The sequence below is a fragment of the Pangasianodon hypophthalmus genome, chromosome 16, assembly GCF_027358585.1.
Source record: "Pangasianodon hypophthalmus isolate fPanHyp1 chromosome 16, fPanHyp1.pri, whole genome shotgun sequence".
Classification (NCBI taxonomy): Eukaryota; Metazoa; Chordata; class Actinopteri; order Siluriformes; family Pangasiidae; genus Pangasianodon; species Pangasianodon hypophthalmus.
Genome location: NC_069725.1, coordinates 5692540 through 5710788, shown reverse-complemented (window position 1 = coordinate 5710788; position 18249 = coordinate 5692540). Strand labels below are relative to the sequence as shown.

At 37.9% G+C, this 18249-nt stretch overlaps 2 protein-coding genes across 5 annotated transcripts in view; one reads left to right on the top strand and one right to left on the bottom strand.

Annotated features, from left to right (window-relative positions):
* Window positions 1-9011, top strand: part of l1cama (L1 cell adhesion molecule, paralog a) — a 50786-nt gene extending 41775 nt beyond the window's left edge. For 2 of the 3 annotated variants that reach the window (XM_026920489.3, XM_026920487.3), the window contains 10 exons: window positions 285-400; window positions 705-933; window positions 1141-1263; window positions 2017-2190; window positions 2865-2978; window positions 3276-3425; window positions 4250-4381; window positions 4488-4560; window positions 4690-4701; window positions 5337-9011. In XM_026920489.3, coding sequence (XP_026776290.3) covers window positions 285-400; window positions 705-933; window positions 1141-1263; window positions 2017-2190; window positions 2865-2978; window positions 3276-3425; window positions 4250-4381; window positions 4488-4560; window positions 4690-4701; window positions 5337-5586 — 1373 coding nt within the window. In that variant the 3' untranslated portion in view covers window positions 5587-9011. The remainder of the gene's footprint in view (window positions 1-284; window positions 401-704; window positions 934-1140; window positions 1264-2016; window positions 2191-2864; window positions 2979-3275; window positions 3426-4249; window positions 4382-4487; window positions 4561-4689; window positions 4702-5336) is intronic. The other variant, XM_026920488.3, reaches the window with a different exon arrangement.
* Window position 9012: 1 nt separating this feature from the next.
* ribc1 (RIB43A domain with coiled-coils 1) lies at window positions 9013-16373 on the bottom strand. Of its 2 annotated transcripts, XM_026920491.3 has the most exons (8): window positions 16281-16373; window positions 14958-15176; window positions 13595-13815; window positions 12973-13087; window positions 11839-11957; window positions 10158-10397; window positions 9899-10065; window positions 9013-9249 (listed from the first exon to the last, which is right to left on the bottom strand). In XM_026920491.3, the coding sequence occupies exons 2-8, from the start codon at window positions 15154-15156 to the stop codon at window positions 9168-9170; spliced, it is 1143 nt and encodes a 380-aa protein (XP_026776292.3). In that variant the 5' UTR covers window positions 15157-15176; window positions 16281-16373; the 3' UTR covers window positions 9013-9167. The 2 variants fall into 2 exon arrangements, with proteins under 2 accessions (XP_026776292.3, XP_026776293.3); XM_026920492.3 differs by lacking the exons at window positions 14958-15176; window positions 16281-16373 and adding an exon at window positions 13992-14937.
* Between the last annotated feature and the right edge of the window lie 1876 nt (window positions 16374-18249).

Sequence of the window (18249 nt, the reverse complement as noted above, 5' to 3'; positions counted from 1 at the left end):
ATGAAGAAACTAGCCAGATCCCCTGCATGAATCATAATTGGGGTTTTTTGTATCTTTGTATCTTTGGAATCATATCACTTGTATACAGTAGGTTTAGAAACACTTTAAAACATTACAAACTGCACCTTCAACCAATACAGTATAGAGAAAAATTCTTAACATGACGCAAGAGTGGTGTATGTTAACTCTTCTGGTTATTCTAGCTTTCTGTGATTGTCTGTACTTCAAATTCTCCAGAGGCTCAAATGAGCAAATGTGTACTTCCATGTGTGTGTGTTCTTCAGATCCCTTGGAGGCTCCTCTGAATGTAGGAGTGATTCTGCTCAACAGCACTGCCATCAGGGTAACGTGGGCCCCAGTGGACAGAGACACCGTGAGGGGACATCTGATGGGCTACAAGGTATTGCACCACTGTGCCAAAAAATCTTTACAGGCTTTAAAGAGCTGTCCTGAGACATATGCCTGAAGGCTGTCTCTGAAATACAGAGATAAAAGTTTAGCACAGGCACTATGATCTCTCAAGGTTTTGAATTTCCAGATTCACATCTAAGGATCTGTATTCTGTCCTGTGGGAAATGTGTAAACCACAAGCAGATTTGTAAAATCTGTTTTAAATGTGGAAGTTCTAAATTCGATTTTAACCATTTAATTGCACTGATAAAAATGAGCAGTGTGATGTGAATTTGTCGCCGTTCTCCTTTAAGATCCACCTGGCGTACTTCGGCTCCTGCGGCAAACACCATCACCAAAAGTGTATCAGCGGGGAAGGTGAGCCACTGAATGAGGCTGTAGTGACAACAGGAGCTGATGAGGAGAAAAAGGATCTGGGAGGCCTGCGGCCGTATTCCTCCTATTCTCTCACGGTTAGCGTCTTCAATAGCAAAGGAGACGGACCCGAGTCAGAAGCCCGGCCCTTCCAGACGCCCGAGGGAGGTGAGAGAAGCAGAGGTTTAAAAAAAAAAAAAAGAGTAGAAGTTTTAGGAACCCTCTGCACTTATGCTTTTCTTATGCTTTTCTGGCTATAAACACATCCAATTCAACACAGTAATGACCAAGCATTTCCAAAATGTAATGATCAGTATTGAGATACAGAGAGGAAAACACAGATTGATTTACTGTGGTGTCACCATTTTCCTACAGTTCCTGGTCCTCCCACTTCTTTGATATTGCTCAGTCCGTCTGAGACAGAGATGACGCTCCACTGGACTCCACCTGCTCAAGAAAATGGAATTCTGGTCGGATACCTACTGCAGTACCAAGAGCGTACGTCAGCACCCTTACACCGGATACTGTGATGTTCTCCAGTGCGGTTCTGTCATGCAGATTGTTTAAATTTGTCTCCTGAATTTATGTTTTTGACACAAGTAAGTTAGCCCCTTAATCTTCGAGGACATGTTGGTGGTCTAGACTTACATATCTTACTCTTTCCTATTAGTTTCACTGTATGCTTTAACATGACTTAACACGTCTTAAGGGGTTAAAACTGTTATAATGCTGTTGCTAGGCAACAGGAAAATATGAATCCAGTGCATAAGCAATGCCTGAGGCTAATGACAAAGTGGCCAACATTACTAACAAGAAAATAAACAGAATTTTACCACAAAAACCCTAGAGTATATTTCTCCAAGAATCAGTAAGAAAAAGCAATGCAAATGTCTGGTGTGTTAATAAGTGGCTCAACCAATCAGATCACAGGTCAAAGTTCACCTAGATAAAGTTGGTGTAATACGAAAGTAACAGAAGGAAATGTGTGTCCTTTCATGTCCTGCAGTTCACCCCATTCAGTGAACTGCTTTAACTGAAGCCAGAAATTGTAGTTTCCAGTTGCCTCCTGTGTCGCCATAGCAAGGGGTCAAAATGGGTCCTAAATGCTGCGGCTAAACCGTAGCTAGCACCCTTGTAATTACTCACTAGCTATCACACAGCTGTTAAGTTCTGTATAAAGTCAGTATAAAGGCAGAGTGGCGTTGAAAACAAGTTTCCTCTTCCTGTCGTTCTGTCTCTCTCTCTCTGCAGTAGACAATGTGGACAGCCCCATGCAGGTGGAGAAGATTGATGACCCCACAGTGCATCAGCTAAGCATTAAAGATCTGGACCGTCATAGCCGTTACCGTTTCTACCTGCGGGGGCGCACTGCAGCCGGAGAAGGCTTGCCCATCACCAAAGTGGGAGAGACGACACTTGATGGAGGTGCAGTGTTCTGTTTCTCTATCTCTCTCTGTTTCTTTGTCTCAGTAATTAAGGCGTGTTCTCTCTACCTGTCACTCCCAGAAAGGGAGTGTGACCTACCACTTCTCAATGCTACACTTCTCTAATTAAATTTTGCTCAACACTGCATCAAATCATATCATACTGAATTGCTGGCTACCTGAAATCTATCTTTCATTCATCTGAATCATTAAATACATATCAACTTGAGCATTGTATTGGTTCAGCAGGACAGATCCACACGTCTGCTCTTTTCTCTGTTTTTGCTCTGTATTTTTATAGAGTAAAGGATGTAGTATTAATCATTTTATCTGGGTCACATGGATGATATTTCATGCATGCACAGCGCAAGCAGAGTGCAGAACCAAATTCGATTAGAGACACTTAAAGAGGCAACTAGTGATATTAAGAAGCTCTTTTTCCTTGAAGTATGAAAGTGAAATGGTAATGAAGCAGCATACATGAGGAGTAATGAGGACTGTGGAACTGAAGTGATTGAGAGTAAGGTGTGTTTGTGAACATATTTGTCCTAAGCACACAGAATATCAGAGCTGGGTGGTCTCTGTGCATCTCCAAGGCTGGAATGATAACAGATCACTTTTGCTATAGAAATAACTGATGACGTAACTCGTGTGTTTGTTTCTGTGTACAAACAGCTCCACCGCGCAACATTAGTCTGTCTGTTGGGGAGACAGCAGTTAATCTAAGCTGGGTTTCTCCTGAGAGACAAAGGAACATAGGTTTCCACATCCACTACCTGAGGAAGAATGGTAAGAGCTTTAGAGTAAACAAGAAAAATTGTTAATGGAGCCATTATCTTTTGCTCATTCATATTAAATGACTTACTGAATAGGAACAGTTGGCTTGGAGGATGATTTACGTATGTCACATAATGCATTGTTTGGGGATTACATTAGACTTACATATAGTGAGTGTCTCATATAGTTCATAATAGTACTCTTTACTGTTGGTGCCATGGTGTGCCACTGTGGTCTCTCTGAACCTAGCATGAATGGCTCAGTGCTCATTTGTACTTGTGCTGTTTGTTTTTTTGGTGTTTTTCTCAGGCCATGGAGGATGGATGCAGTCAGAGAAAGTGAATACGTCTCAGTCATTTTACTCCCTGCAGGGTCTCCAGCCTGGATCTCATTACCGCTTGCGCTTCGTCTTTAGCAATGGTACCTTCTGGGAAACTGACATACAGACAGAAGGAGCAGGTAACACAAACACACACACATACACACACACACACATATACACACACACACACAGACAGAGACACAGACATTATCCTGCTGGGTTTTGTATTAACCTACAATCCACAACTGACAGAACTGACAAGGCTTGTTTTTGGTACTGCAACAACAAAGTCAGTGATGCTCGACAGCAGTCAGAGGATACAGACTCTTTACGCAGTCAGAATTCTCACACATCCTGAGAAACCTTGACATTTATAGTCTGAGTCATGCGCGAAAAAAAAAGACAAAAATATCCTGGAAATATGTGAGCTTTATATAAAAGCGTGAAATTGTGCTCTCAAGACACTGGAATAACAATATCCATGTCTATATAGAGAAAATATGCTAAAACTCTACAATGATGACTTATAATGATGCATACTTAAAACGAGAGTGCAAAATAAGCATGCATGCTAAATAATTTGGTATGCAGATAAAATTGGTTGGTATGCTGTAAATATTCACGCTTAACTAATAAGTGTGCAACATATGCATGCATACTTTAAAAATGAGTGTGCAAAATATGTATGCATACTTATCAAATGAGTATTCAAAACTAAATATGCATGCTTAACAATTAAGTGTTCAAAATACATATTTATGCTTAAAAATGAGTATGCAAAGTAAGAATGCTTAACATATAGCTGTGGAAAATAAGTATGCATGAACTCTTGATATTCTTCAATTTCAATATTGTTTTAATACATGCCTGTAAGTATGCAAAAAAAAAATCACAATCAAGTGATTTACATTTCCAACACAACTGTTATGAAAAAATTACGTGTGTGTGTATGTGTGTGTAGGAGTGACAGAGATGCAGAGTAGCTTTGCTACTGAAGGCTGGTTTATTGGGCTCATCAGCGCCCTCGTGCTGTTGTTGCTGCTTCTGCTCATTCTCTGCTTTATCAAGCGAAGCAAAGGTGGAAAGTACTCAGGTAGGGCAGCTGCCTCAGTGATCAGACACTAAACTTGGACACGAGTCTGTTAGGGAAGCATTTATTTGGCATGAATGATGTGAACTGTGTAAATGTTTTGTCTCAGTGAAAGACAAGGAGGAGGGCCAGGTGGACTCAGAGTCTCGGCCGATGAAGGACGAGACGTTTGGGGAGTACAGGTGCGCTGCTGTAACCTATTCTTCTTTGCTTTTCTGAAGCACAAAGCTTGACTGTGAATTGCAGCCCTGTTTCTTTGCTTTGCTCACACTCTCCCTCTTTTCCTGATGCTTCCCCTCAATGCTTTCCAGATCACTAGAGAGGTATGATTTGCAGTGTCTTTTTTTTAATGCATGGGCCTGAACATTGCTGTTGTTGAGCTAAACACTATCCCAATCCTTCCCATTCCTACACAGAACATTCTTACACACAAGCAGTATTAATGAAAATGATTCTGTGATAACACCTAATCAGTTGTGGTTGCAGTGGAAACACATGATTAAAATGTTCATAAAATGTATTTATGTTCAAATATATTGTGTAATATATTGTTGTTGTTGTTAATAATAATAATAATAATAATAATAATAATAATACTAATAATAATAATAATAATATTTTATAAATTAATTTGTTATAATTATTTTCATAATAATAAAAATGTCCTTAATTTTTTTTTTTGTTTAATACCTGAAGCATAACCTTAACACAGTCCGTTTCTGAAAGTGATTTCTTATAAATACCAACATCTTTTGAGCTGCTTTTGGATTGTCTCAGTTGTAGTATTTCGATCCATTTCTTGTTTAATTTCTTTGTAGATAAATGATAGAATCTTCCATTCAAAACCATGGAGGATGCAAATTTTTGCACTCAACTGTATTTGTGTAAGACATAATTGAGATTGAGAATGATCTATAAATGTTTCAACATCCTCCTCTCCCTCCTTCTCATTGTGAAGTGACAACGAGGAGAAGCGCACGGCCAGCCAGCCGTCTCTGTGCGAGGACAGCAAGCTGTGTAGCGACGACGGCCTGGATGATTACGGCAACAGCCACAGCGTTCACACCAAGGTGACCATGGACGAGTCTCTGGCCAGTCAGTACAGCGGAGTTAGAGACGGGCCAGAGATCGAGAGACATGACAGCTCGCCCCTCAAATCTGCCGCTACCAACCAAGGCCTGCCCAACTCTGCTGCTGTCCTCGACTAGCGGGGCAGCGTGAGCAGAAGAATCAAACCTGGACTCACAACTCGTATCTGAATGACTGACCAAACAATCAATATTACACAGAGTGCAATGTCAATGTGTACACTAAAGGAAATGCCAAGTAAAAAAAACACCAGATACAATGCTGGGACTGACTTTAGACATAATCAGACCAACTCTTTCATCTCTGGTAGAGCCAGAAGGGAGGAATTATTTACAATAGACTAGACTACCCTTATGTGTGGGGACTGCCAATGTTTGCAAACTGTTTACAGATAAAAATCTCTGTTCTCTTGTAATATATCGTTTAAGAGTAGACCGCAACAAGCATCCCAGTTTCCTGCCTGATACAATGACTTCTTATGCAGAATAGACTTTATTAAAGGAAAAATCCACCTTGAACAACTTAAATATTAATATTTATAATTCAGTGGTTTCCAATATTCATTTTGTAATAAAAATGTAATTAGACATTTTTAGTTTCATCAACATACTGGTCTATTTTCACTTAACAGTTTCCTACAATACCCACAATGCCTTTGATAGTTGCATGAGTGGGATTTAGCCCTTGCTTCCGATCTAAATAAAGAGAGCGATGCAGCTGTGCTTTAGTCCTTTAGTCTGTTCAGCTCTCTCACCTCATCATCTGTACACTCTGCTCAAACAGCTCAGCTTCCTAAACATTACCTTTCACGCCAGTACCACCACCACGACCACCATCGCGCTCGTCATCTTGTAGTTCACTATCTAGCTGAGCTGAGTCTCTGCTGTAACTCAGCACAATTATCCGCATTGCATTCCCGAGCTTTGAATCCAACGTTTGCATCAATGTCTCCACTATTTCTACATCTGCATTCTCATTAATATGATATTGAACAGAAAATAGTGGAAGAGAAAAGAAGCTCTTTTGTTTTTAGGAGCTAACACAAAACCTGACCATTATCCCTTTTGTTTAAGATTTAAAAATGTTTTTTTCTCCTATTAAACACCATTGTAACTGCGCTACCAATGTCACCCTGTGACGTTAGACCAGCACACCTCTAACTTCTCAAAATACAGCACCAACCAACAAATTAGCACCAGAATCATTAAAAACACATCACAAATATTTCAATATAAACACATTTAAGGTGTTTCAGGGTAGAGTTTTCCTTTAATGATGACAATTTTTAAAGTGACGCATTAGATTTAACGTGACAAGGACACATATAGACTCCACGTGGTTAATGCCAAATACAGGACAGTGTGAGCAGCAGAGAAAGAGAAACGCAGGGAGATTGAGGGCCTTAAAATCCTGGTAAGTGCATCATGCAAGCATATGTATGACACACTGCATATGGATTGCATTGATGTAGTTCATTATTATATCTATATATATATATATATATATATATAAATAGTTATGTGGTTCACCATTTCATTGTCTTGCCTCATTGTTTGAGATCTATGCATTTTTTTTATTTGATTTAAAAAAAAAAAAATTTTTGACACTTTTGTGAATCATGTCATCTTCGGTTAAATCTTTTCTTGTATGTGTGTTTTTTTCCTTCATTTTGCATCCTTCTAGAATATACGCATCGAGGACTCCATAGCCAAGCTGCCAGCACTTAGAATTATATCCAATGCAATGATCCGCTGAAATGAGGTGCTTTATATCAGGCTGTATGTAGTCATATCTAGCAGTTAGCCATGTCCAGTATTAGAGAGCTGTCATCTCAGAACCCTGTTTCACCACCATTTTCAGCTCTAACATTCTCATTTGTGTGTCGCTCCCTATATGTGTGTGTCGCTTTGTATTGTAGTCTGCATAGTGTATTAAATGATGTATACTGACAAATCCTCTCTTGCAGTCCTGTTGGTATAAAGCCATATGAATACACTTCCGAGGTGTAATCGGGTATGAGGTAGTATTGAGGTTGATGGGGTTGTGAGAGAGCACATCACACATACACACATACACTAATTTCAGCTTGGTTAAAACAATCATGTGTAATTAACCCAGTTTGTGTCCTACACAGAGAATGTATGCTTTGTTGGGGTTGGAATTTTGATTCCTTACCTGTATACCAAATAGCATTTGTTCCTGGTTCGATGTGTGATGTGTGTGCTGTCTTTAAGTTTGGATAAACAGTGTTATGTGAATAAAATTGAACAAGAACAAAACGAGACGCTTGCTAAAAAAAAAAAAAAAAAAAAAGAGTTTCAGTTTTGTTTTTCTGAAGAAATTGAGATGAGGCTTAAGAGGAAAAAAAGCTCTCAAAATATATTTGAATGTAAATAAATCCCAAATGATTGTTTTGCTATGGCCTCTATTTGTAACCGTGTCTTGTTGATTACCATGGGTTTTGGGGTTGTTAATGTTTTAATTCTTAACCTTTGACCTTTTGTCTAGTTAGTTATAACTGTTCTAGTTAAGTAGAGAATAGTTTTTTGAAAACTTAAAAAGGGAAGTCCGAACAAGCTGTCCTTTCATATTGCGATAAAATCCAATCACATCTTTTTTAGAAAAAGCAAAAATAAAACTTCACTGGCCATTCACCAAAACACAATCGGCTTCATCAGAGAATTCATTTCCTGTACTGTTTGCTTACGAGTTGCAGTATTGTGTGTATCTGTTGCAAAGCAATTCCTGCGCAAGCACTATGAGGAAGCTGAGATACTCAAGTCTTGTTTGTATCCTGCACACACACATACATAGGGACAATTTACAATGTGCTGACTTAAGCTCGTTGAAAGCACGAAGTTCCCTGCAGTGAAGTGTACTCTACAGGGAAGTGTGTGATGCAGTAAGGCTGGACTGCTGGTTTTAATATGTTGGCCTCTACGTTGCTGCTGTACAGACACACTCAGGACAAAGTTCTCCTAGACGTTTATTTTCATACAGGAGGAATAAGTGATATGAATTCTGTCAACGTTCAACCGAACTGCTGCTAGACGTCCGTGCTCTGTTAATGTCCGAGAAAAGTCAACTTGCAGATATCCAATATACAGCTGTTTTGCTTTTCAGAAGGATGTAGCTGCAACATTGCCTGTTGTCATATGTCATATTACTGTGGCATTTTACTTATAAATATAATGTAGTTTCTGATTATTTCAAATCTACTCTAGGCTCAGTTCTAGCTCCAAGACTAGACATCGCTTGATTCAGAGTATCTCTCATATCATGTATATCCTATGTTTGTTTATGATCTAATGAAATCTAATGATATGTTAAATAAATTGGGTCTGAATGAGAGGACTGCACTTGTAACTGACTGATGAATAGCCATGTCCGTGTTGCTTTTCCTTTGTGTTTGTCTATGCCGTGGTGCTGAGTGGAGAACTGGCCCAGTGACTGGGGTGGGCTTGTAATAGAAAATGATACTGTATGTGAATCATGAATCAGCCACTGTATGTAAATGCTTCAAAAATAAAATCCATGAAACAAACTACATCTTCTATCCTCATTTATAATGTTATTGAGTCTCTAGTGAAGATTATTTTCCTGCTGTTTCTGAAAATGTATTGTTACTTAAAATGGTGAAACAAGCTTAAAGTTCTGTGAAACTCAAACATCCAGAGTTGACCTGATGATGGTGAGACCCTTAGCGAGAGCTTGTGCTGAACTGGCTGAAGTAGCGCACAGTAGGCCGGTTAGTGTAAACTTCATTATTGAGGTACTGATTGCTGCAAGAGACAGATAACATGTATTAATTAGTAAATGTTATGAGTATATTTTAGGCTTGCATATAGAATAATGCACAAAATTGTCACTAATTTTCATGCCTATAATATTTTTTTAACCATAATTCAGAAGTTTTTAAATATTTCAAATTGAATTCTATAAGAAAATAATATAAGAAAATAATATCATTCCTTAATATTTAACAAAATGTAATGATTTCCTGATCCTTATCTACTAGATTTTAATTAAACATAATGCTGAATCATTCAATTCTGAAAAACATTAAAGGAATACTCTAGAGTCTTTCAGCTTAATCCATATCCTTAGTGCAGTTGTTGAAATTTGTCATAAATGTTCAACTCAAATTCAAAACTGCAATCACTACAATTTAACAGTAAAGGTTTTAGGATGAGAAGGACATGAGAGAATGTCCAAAATAACTACAGATTTGTCCCTCTCGAAAAAAACGTCCAATCTCTGAAAGAACAGGTTCAAATTACACAGATCTAGAGCTTATTTCACAAATGCCTTAATGGTTTTAAAATTAAATGGTTTAAGTGCCTAATCAAGAACATGTTGACATGATTGTCCAGGGTAATCAGATATACTACAGACACAGTAGACTGAGATTAGATTGAATTTCAGTCTTACTGTGCCTGCTGCTCTCTGGCCAGCTGCTGGTTGTATTGGTCCAGTTGTGCTCTCCTCTCTCTCTCCAGTTCCCTCGCTCTTCTCTCCTCCTCCACTTGCTGCCTGGCCTGCTCCAGCTGCTGCAAACCCCATTCCAGGTTGCTCTGCTTCTCCCGCTGTCTCTGGCTCTGCAGAAAGCACAAACAGGGATTGGACAACCATGAAAAAAGGACAGTAATCCACTAAAATTCTTTAAACACTCAGTGAGATCTTAGCATACCTCTCTGTCAGCACACTGTTCTGCTCTCTGCCTGTAGATGGCGCTGAGCTGCTCAGAGCTCATCCCCTTCCAGCGATCAGGTAGCACTCGAGGAGCCTCAGCTGAACCCATGCCCTCCTTCACTGCAGCTTCGGGGCACTCAGTCAAGAGGTCAGAGGTCACCATCTGCAGAACCTCTGCCAGTTCCAAGCCCTCGTGCTTCTGATTGTCTTGCCTCTCTCGCTCCTGCCTTTCTTCTGCCTATAAATTTATCCTGGCTAGATTTATCTTGACCCTGGATAGGTTCTATCGAGTGCAACTGATGCTGAGAAATTAACAATTAACATACTGCTTTAACATAAATCATGTTAAAGCAGTTAAACTCATAACACACTGGTTGTTGAATTCTCAATTCTTATTGATCAGAAAGTGTAGATTACTCTTCCATAACAGCAGCTCTGACAATGTAATTCAAATCACAGGTTTATATTAATGCACTCATTTTAATACAGATGTGGACAACTAATAATAAATGAACCTAGAAAAGGTGCTGTTATTTAACCAAGAAAAAACATGTAATCAATATAATTGATATAGATAAATTTTCTGTGATGAGACATTTATTTAACATTTATTTAACTGATTCTCTAGCATCAGCTCTTTGTAACAGTCTGTAGGTTTTTAACCACGGTCTTCACAGACTTTGTTCTTTCCGGTTTCTCGGTAACATAGTGAGTTGCAGTTATTTTTTTTGTCTTTTTAACTTCAAGAGAGTGATGGAAGGGTGAAATGTGATGTGTCTGGATATTAACCTTTCATACTATGATAGCAAGTATTTACTTCATTATTTAATGTGAAACAACTGTTGTTCATCATCATATGCTCAACTCATCGTGCTACATATTTGTTTTTTAAGATGATGAGTGTATATTTTCTGTCACTATCAGATGAGAACCTAAGAATGATAAAGTTATAAGAACATACAGTTGTCAAAACTGTGCTCTTGGAAAATTAAGTCTACTTTTGATAAAAGCTGAATAACAGGAAGTAATCTGTGTGTTCTGCTTGAGAATAATATAGGTTTCCTTGTATGGTCTTATTCCTTCATTGGGAACAAACTGAAGGTTCCATTTGGTTGAGGAAGGGTGAAATGTGGGAAATCAGGATATATAACTTTGATAGTATGATCAAATATTTACTTTATTATTAAATGTGAAGCAACTGTTATTCATTACATATGCCCAACTCTTCTAGCCACATATTCGTCTCTGAAACTGAAGAGAGTGTGTTCTTCTAGAAGTTACTTGTGTAACCTTGAGACAAGAGCATATTGTTTCTCACGCCTAGTGCCCCGTTTTACTGAGATTGCCTCCGGATCCACCGTGACCCTGACTAGGATAAAGTGCTTACTGTACAATAATGTCAAAAAGTTGAGTGAAAATGTTTCCATACATTTAGGACAAAACGAAAAAGACAAAAAAAAAAGTAATTTATACAAAAAAAAAGACATTTAGGTTTTACAGAAGGCCCTCATTGGCCTAAGCAGCAAAAGTGGCCAAAAAGTAAGTAAATGCTAATATGATATTAATTGTGAAAAAAATCTATATGACTTTTACTGTAGCTGTAACTGCTCATCTCTGGGAAAAACATGCCACAAAAAATTGTAGCATCCCCCTGTCTCTCTGTTTCTTTCTTTCCTTACCTGAGCCAGGTTGTAGCTTTTGAGGGCAGTGAGGGCAGCTTTTTTACACTCTTCCTCCAGAGCATCCAGCTGTATTGCTCTCAGGTCCTGCTGGATCAGGTCCAGACCTCTCAGCAACTCTGTAAACATACACACAAGGTTAGTTTGTCTTACTGACCTTGTGAGGACCTTCAACTGACATAATTATTAATGCAGCTAATTAATTCTATGCCTACACCTAAATCTAATCCTAACTTTCACCTCAGTAACCAGGAAACCTTTGGCTCTTTTAGTTTTCCTTGTGGGGACAAGCCAAATGTCCCCACAAGGTCAGAACTGTCAGATATTCCTATGCTTGTGTTGATATTTGTAACTAGCGGTGAGTGATATAACAGAAATACCACATCACAATACTTGAAGGCATTTCTACACTACATGATATGTATCATAGATTTGCCAACAAACTGCCAGCAAAACAGTACTGCCAACAACATTAAAAAAAAATCTTTAAAAAAATTACTGTAATGTGAACATTGAAAAGGAGAAAAGTTAACACTATTTTATAATGTTTTATAATATTTTATAATGTTAATATATTAAAAGATTTAAAACTGTACAAAAATTTAACCACAAACCAAGTACTTCTGTTTGTAAAAATATTGTAAAATTATTATTATTATTATTATTATTATTATTATTATTATTATTATTATTATTAAGTTATTTATTTATTTTAGAGATTTAAAACAGCACAAAATATCAAATCAAGTTTTGTCTCATTATTAAATGTTATTAAAAGATATCACAATAAAGACAATATCCCAGAAACGTGTACTGTGACATAATTTATCACAATATTGATATTATATATTCATCATATTGGCCAACCTGATTTAGTCCCCACCAAGCAATAATTAATGCTCAACTCCCCCCGAAACACACACACACACACTCCCTGCTTGCAAAACATGTACAAAGTCAGCATAACTAAGACGCCTTTATAATGTAGATATATTCTTTTCTTTGTATTTTTACTGAGGAAGGAGTGCAGATGCACCACAGCACAGCCATCAGTGCAAGCTGTTAGCTCGTAATCACTGTGTGTGTGTGTGTGTGTGTGTGTGTGTGTGTGTGTGTGTGTGTGTGTGTGTATACCTTTGTGTTTCTGCTCTTTCTGACATTTCTCTCGCTCCTCCCTTTGAGCTCTAAGCGTTCTCTCATTCTGCTCCACCTGATACTTCTTCCATTCATTTTCCCCAACTCCTTCTCCCTGAACACACACATGTAGAAACATGCAGATCAGTCTTTACTGCAGCACGCCAAATCAAACACATGCTGCTTTAGTCTAATCCTTAAAAACAATTGCATTAATATAATCACATACAGCCAGGGATCCCTGCTGGTATACAAAGTCTTTTCTTGGATCCCCTTATTAGATTAGATTAGATTAGATTCAACTTTATTGTCATTGTTCAAAGTACATATACAAAGCCAAGTCAGTATCTAACCAGAAGTGCATAAGTGGCATATTTACAAGAAATTACAAATAAGGATATATAGCTATGAGGGTGATATGTACAGGAGGTGCAGTAAATAAGGGATAAATGTGATCTATGATCACATTACAGATTTATTTTATGAGTTCTTATTGAACTGTTCAACATATTAGGCAAATTAGGCAAATGTGTACCATAATGTTTATTTATTGGAGTTTTTTTATTCCTAATCTTTCCACCCACAGAACCCAAAGATTCATGAACACAGAACATATGAATACCTGAAAAACCTGCATACTGGCAGGTCCCAGTGTCTCCTGATTGACTAAGCTGACACTGGGTCCCCCTTGGTGATTATAATTAATGTCTGCATCACGAGAGTCCTCAGAGCGCTGGTATATTGCCCGATACTGCACAAGCTCCTGGGCCTTCTCTCTCCTTCGTTCCTCTTCCTCTCTTTGTTGCTCCATCAGCTTTCGGTCCATGGAAATACACAGTGCATCTAAAGGAAGCACAGAAACCAGAACAACACAGCTCTACCTGTTACAGTTTCTATATATTTCCGTAGTTTTTATTAATGAAAGTAATGACCTAAGTGAAGGGGGAAATATCTTAAAGGAAAAGTCCGCATTGAATCAAAACAAATATGTTTATATTGAAATATTTGTGATTGCTTACAGATTCTGGTGCTAATTTGTTGGTTGCTGCTGTATTTTCATTATTCCGGTGAAATGCTAGCGGTTGTCTGTTGCTTATTGCTAGTGCAGTTACAGTGACATTTAATTGGAAAAAAAAAAAAATCAATAATCTCAGACATAAGGGATCACAGCCAGTTTTCACTGTCAGCTCATAAAAATAAAAAAACAAGAGCTCAAGAGCTCATAGTAAGTGAGCTATAAGGTGAGAAGCATGATGCCGTTGATGGCGGTATTAGCTTGCAATTTGAAGGTTTGGAAGCTGAACTTTTTTGAGCAGAGTGTACAGGTGAGAATGTGAGAGAGCTAGACAGGCTAAAGTACTAAAGTGCTGCTGTATTGCTCTCTTTAGGTAGTGTTGAAGCAAGGCACCTTTACATTTTGGGTAATGTAAAAGAAAAAAAAATAGACCCAACATGTCAACAGGTATGCCGAATTTCTTTACAAAATAAATTCTGGATGCCACTTAATTAACTTAAATTAATTATAAATAGTAATAGGCAAGTCATTCAGGCTGGATTTTAATCTTTAAGGCTAAGGCTGTGTTAGTAAAAGCCAAACACCAAACACAGTAAAATAAACTTCAAGTAAAAAGTAAATATCTATTTATAATCTTGAATACATTTTCCTCTTACTTATTTAAAAATTTCCAATGATTATTGCAAGTATAAATAAAACATAGCACTTCATTTCTTCAATATTATCAAATTAAAAGATACAAAGTCAATAAAGTAATGGTGGAAATCCAACATGGCGTCCACAGTAGGACTACACAGATTAACCCGCTTCATTGTAACTGTGGAGAGGTAAAACGAAACACTGAATAAATAAATAAATAAATAAATGAATGAATGAATGAATGAATGAATTTAGAAAAGGTCTAGAGCTGTTGTTAAGTATAAGAACAGTGTGTTTCTCTGTATCTTCTTCAGGTGAGTCGAGTTCTTACCGCACGCCATTTCCCTCTGCTGCTCCGCCTCCTCGCGCTCGCGCCTCTCAGCCACCTGCTGCTCGAGCGCGTGCACGTCCAGTCCAATCACCCGGGTCCTTGGATTGAAGATGCGTTTCCGGCGCGCGACCTCTGCAGCCCGCCGCCGCTCCACCGCCCTCATGGAGCTCTCATCCACGGGCACGTCCACCTTGTACATTCTCCAGCCGTCTCCTAATGCTGTTAGGAAAGAAATTCCTATAATAACAGTGAATCAATGCCATACAGTAATCTTAACCAGCTGCGTAGGAGATGCTAACTGCATTAGTGCAACAGCACCTCCCATATATATATATATATATATATATATATATATATATATATATATATATATATATATATATATATATATATAATCGAACAGTTTTTTCCCCACAATTTCCACTTTGTCTAAGCCTTTGCTTTTTTTTTTTTTTTTTTGCCATCAATAAAACAAATACCCCAGCACATGATGCATTTCTGAAATCTTGTAGATGTTGACATGTCGAATTACATGTGAAAGAAAACTGTTTATATCATATCCTATAGACACATGGCTTACCCTTTGTACCTTTTACCCTTTGACTAACTAATAGCTTTTTTTAACGATATGCCTGGTTATTTGGGACACACATCTGCACTGGATTAGGCCTGTAATTTCACCCAACCTGAAACCTGAACCGGCACAACTAGCTTGCATTGATTCAGTGTGATCCTTTAGTGTGAGTTAATTCAGTGGTGGTTGAATCAATGCCTCTCAGTTGCACTTGTGATGCCTCAGTGGTTAAGGTTACATCTGAGTTACAGATCAGAAGGTCATGGGTTCAAATTCCAGCCCTGCCAATCTACCATTGGCCCTTAACCTTTAGAAGACCCTTTAAAATTTAGCTTTTTAAATAGCATCAGTCAAATAAGCAAATGTGCTGGATTAGGTGTTATTTTACTTGGTAAGATATTACTGTAAATATGTTTTACAGTTGTTTAATGGAAATATTTACAGTACGTTACTGACAACCCTGTTGCCAGTAAATTAGTTAAATTATGACTACTGAAGGTCTAGAAACAATTCTAAATAATTATACACTGCACCTTTATGACTAGTGTATTGTTTTTAACTGTTTTAGTGATCTGATAGGCATTAGTCATTAAATAGTCTATGTGCTATGTCACGTGACAAAATGGCAACAGTGTTATTTATAAGCTGCAGACTAGACTACTTTATCACCTACAACTGTACAAATTCATATACAATGCATGTATTTCAAAATAATAAAAATAATAATTAAAAAAATAAAAAATCCTTACCGGTGATACCGAGTGTATTTAGTGAAACACTACAAGGCTGGCTTGTTTTGAGGGCTGTAGCTATGGCAACGAGACAACTGGCGCATGCGCAGCTATCAGTGATCGTGACTCTGGCTTGCTCCCTCCTAAGACTCCACCTTTCACAATGAGAACTCTGAATGCTCCCTCTGTCAGCGTGGAAAGTAAAGTAAAGTAAAAAAAAATAAATAAATAAAAAATAAAAATACTGACACTGTCGCCAGTTTATCATTATCATAACGCGGTAGAAAGTCTAGTGCGCGTATATACGGGGTTTTATGGTATGCACCAGGCGCCTGGGGATAAAATATAGACACTAGAAATGGTTACATACAAACTTTATTATTACTTAATGTAGATAACATATTTTTTAGCAAAGGATGTCCCTTTTTTATAAGTTTGTTCAACGAAAACAGTGTGTTTTTATGTAACTATAATATGAAAGCTGTTTTATTCAGGAGCTGGAAATAATCATAATCTGCACTGAGAAAAAAAAGTCATTTTGCAGGTATTATTTATTTATTTATTTATTTATTTATTCATTTATTCATTTGTTTATTTTAGCTTTGCTTAACTGAAAATACTTAGACTTGTAGACATATACAAAAAAAGGTTTATATTAATAAAAAAAAAAAACCTGCAAAAATATTTTTTTATCCAAGTTTCATTTTTCAGTGTACTATTTAAAACGCTTTTATACCACCCAATCGTTGATTATAATCCTTTAGTGTTTTATTCTTATTCTTGTTTTAATGAAGGAATGAATGAATGAATGAATGTAGTCATTTTGTTTTGTTAAGTGAATGAGAGTACTACCTTGCTTTTTTAGTAGCAGATCAATAATTACAAATATTATTATTTTTTTGCACATGTACATGTATAAGAATATTTAAAAAAATTTTTTTTTTGCATATTATAGATTTATAGCTTCAAAATAACTTGCTCAAGACAATACAAATGACAATGAGTATACTAAACAGTAATCAGAAGGTTGTGGAAAAATTGGGGTTTGGTAAATACCTATAGAGGACTTTTATTTTGCCCTGTCACTGTGATGTGCGTCATTGAAAGGGGGCGCGCGACACACAGGTGGCAGATTACACAGCTCTGAAACACAAATCCTTGCATTTTCACACACTGCCATTTTAAAGTGCACTGACATCAGCAGCAAAGAGACCATCCCTGCACCCAAACACATCATCTCTACATCCAAACACATCATCCCTGCACCCAAACACATCATCCCTGCACCCAAACACCTCATCCCTAACATCCAAACACCTCAACCCTGCATCCAAAAACATCATCCCTGCACCCAAACACATCATCCCTGCACCCAAACAACTCATCTCTGCATCCAAACACATCATACCAGCATCCAAACACCTCATCCTTGCATCCAAACACATCATCCCTGCATTCAAACACATCATTCCTGCATCCAAACAGATCATCCCTGCACCCAAACACATCATACCTGCATCCAAACACATCATCCCTGCATCCAAAAACATCATCCCTGCATCCAAACACATCATCTCTGCACCACCCAAACACATCATCCCTGCATCCAAACACAGCATCCCTGCATCCAAACACATCATTCCTGCATCCAAACAGATCATCCCTGCACCCAAACAACTCATCTCTGCACCCAAACACATCATCCCTGCATCCAAACACAGCATCCCTGCATCCAAACACATCATTCCTGCATCCAAGCACATCATTCCTGCATCTAAACACATCATCCCTGCATCCAAACACAGCATCCCTGCATCCAAAGAGATCATCCCTGCACCCAAACAACTCATCCCTGCATCCAAACACCTCAACCCTGCATCCAAACACAGAATCCCTGCACCCAAACACATCATCTCTACATCCAAACACATCATCCCTGCACCCAAACAACTCATCTCTGCATCCAAACACATCATCCCTGCACCCA

What these genes read in the sequence shown, in the direction of transcription:
- ribc1 (XM_026920491.3), bottom strand. Translation starts at nt 15,156, where the DNA reads ATGTACAAGGTGGACGTGCCCGTGGATGAGAGCTCCATGAGGGCGGTG. An exon ending in GCAGAGGGAAATGGCGTGCG is followed by an intron (nt 13,816 to 14,957) that starts GTAAGAACTCGA and finishes TGCTTCCTTTAG; the next exon opens with ATGCACTGTGTATTTCCATG. An exon ending in AACAGTGTGCTGACAGAGAG is followed by an intron (nt 10,066 to 10,157) that starts GTATGCTAAGAT and finishes TGCTTTCTGCAG; the next exon opens with AGCCAGAGACAGCGGGAGAA.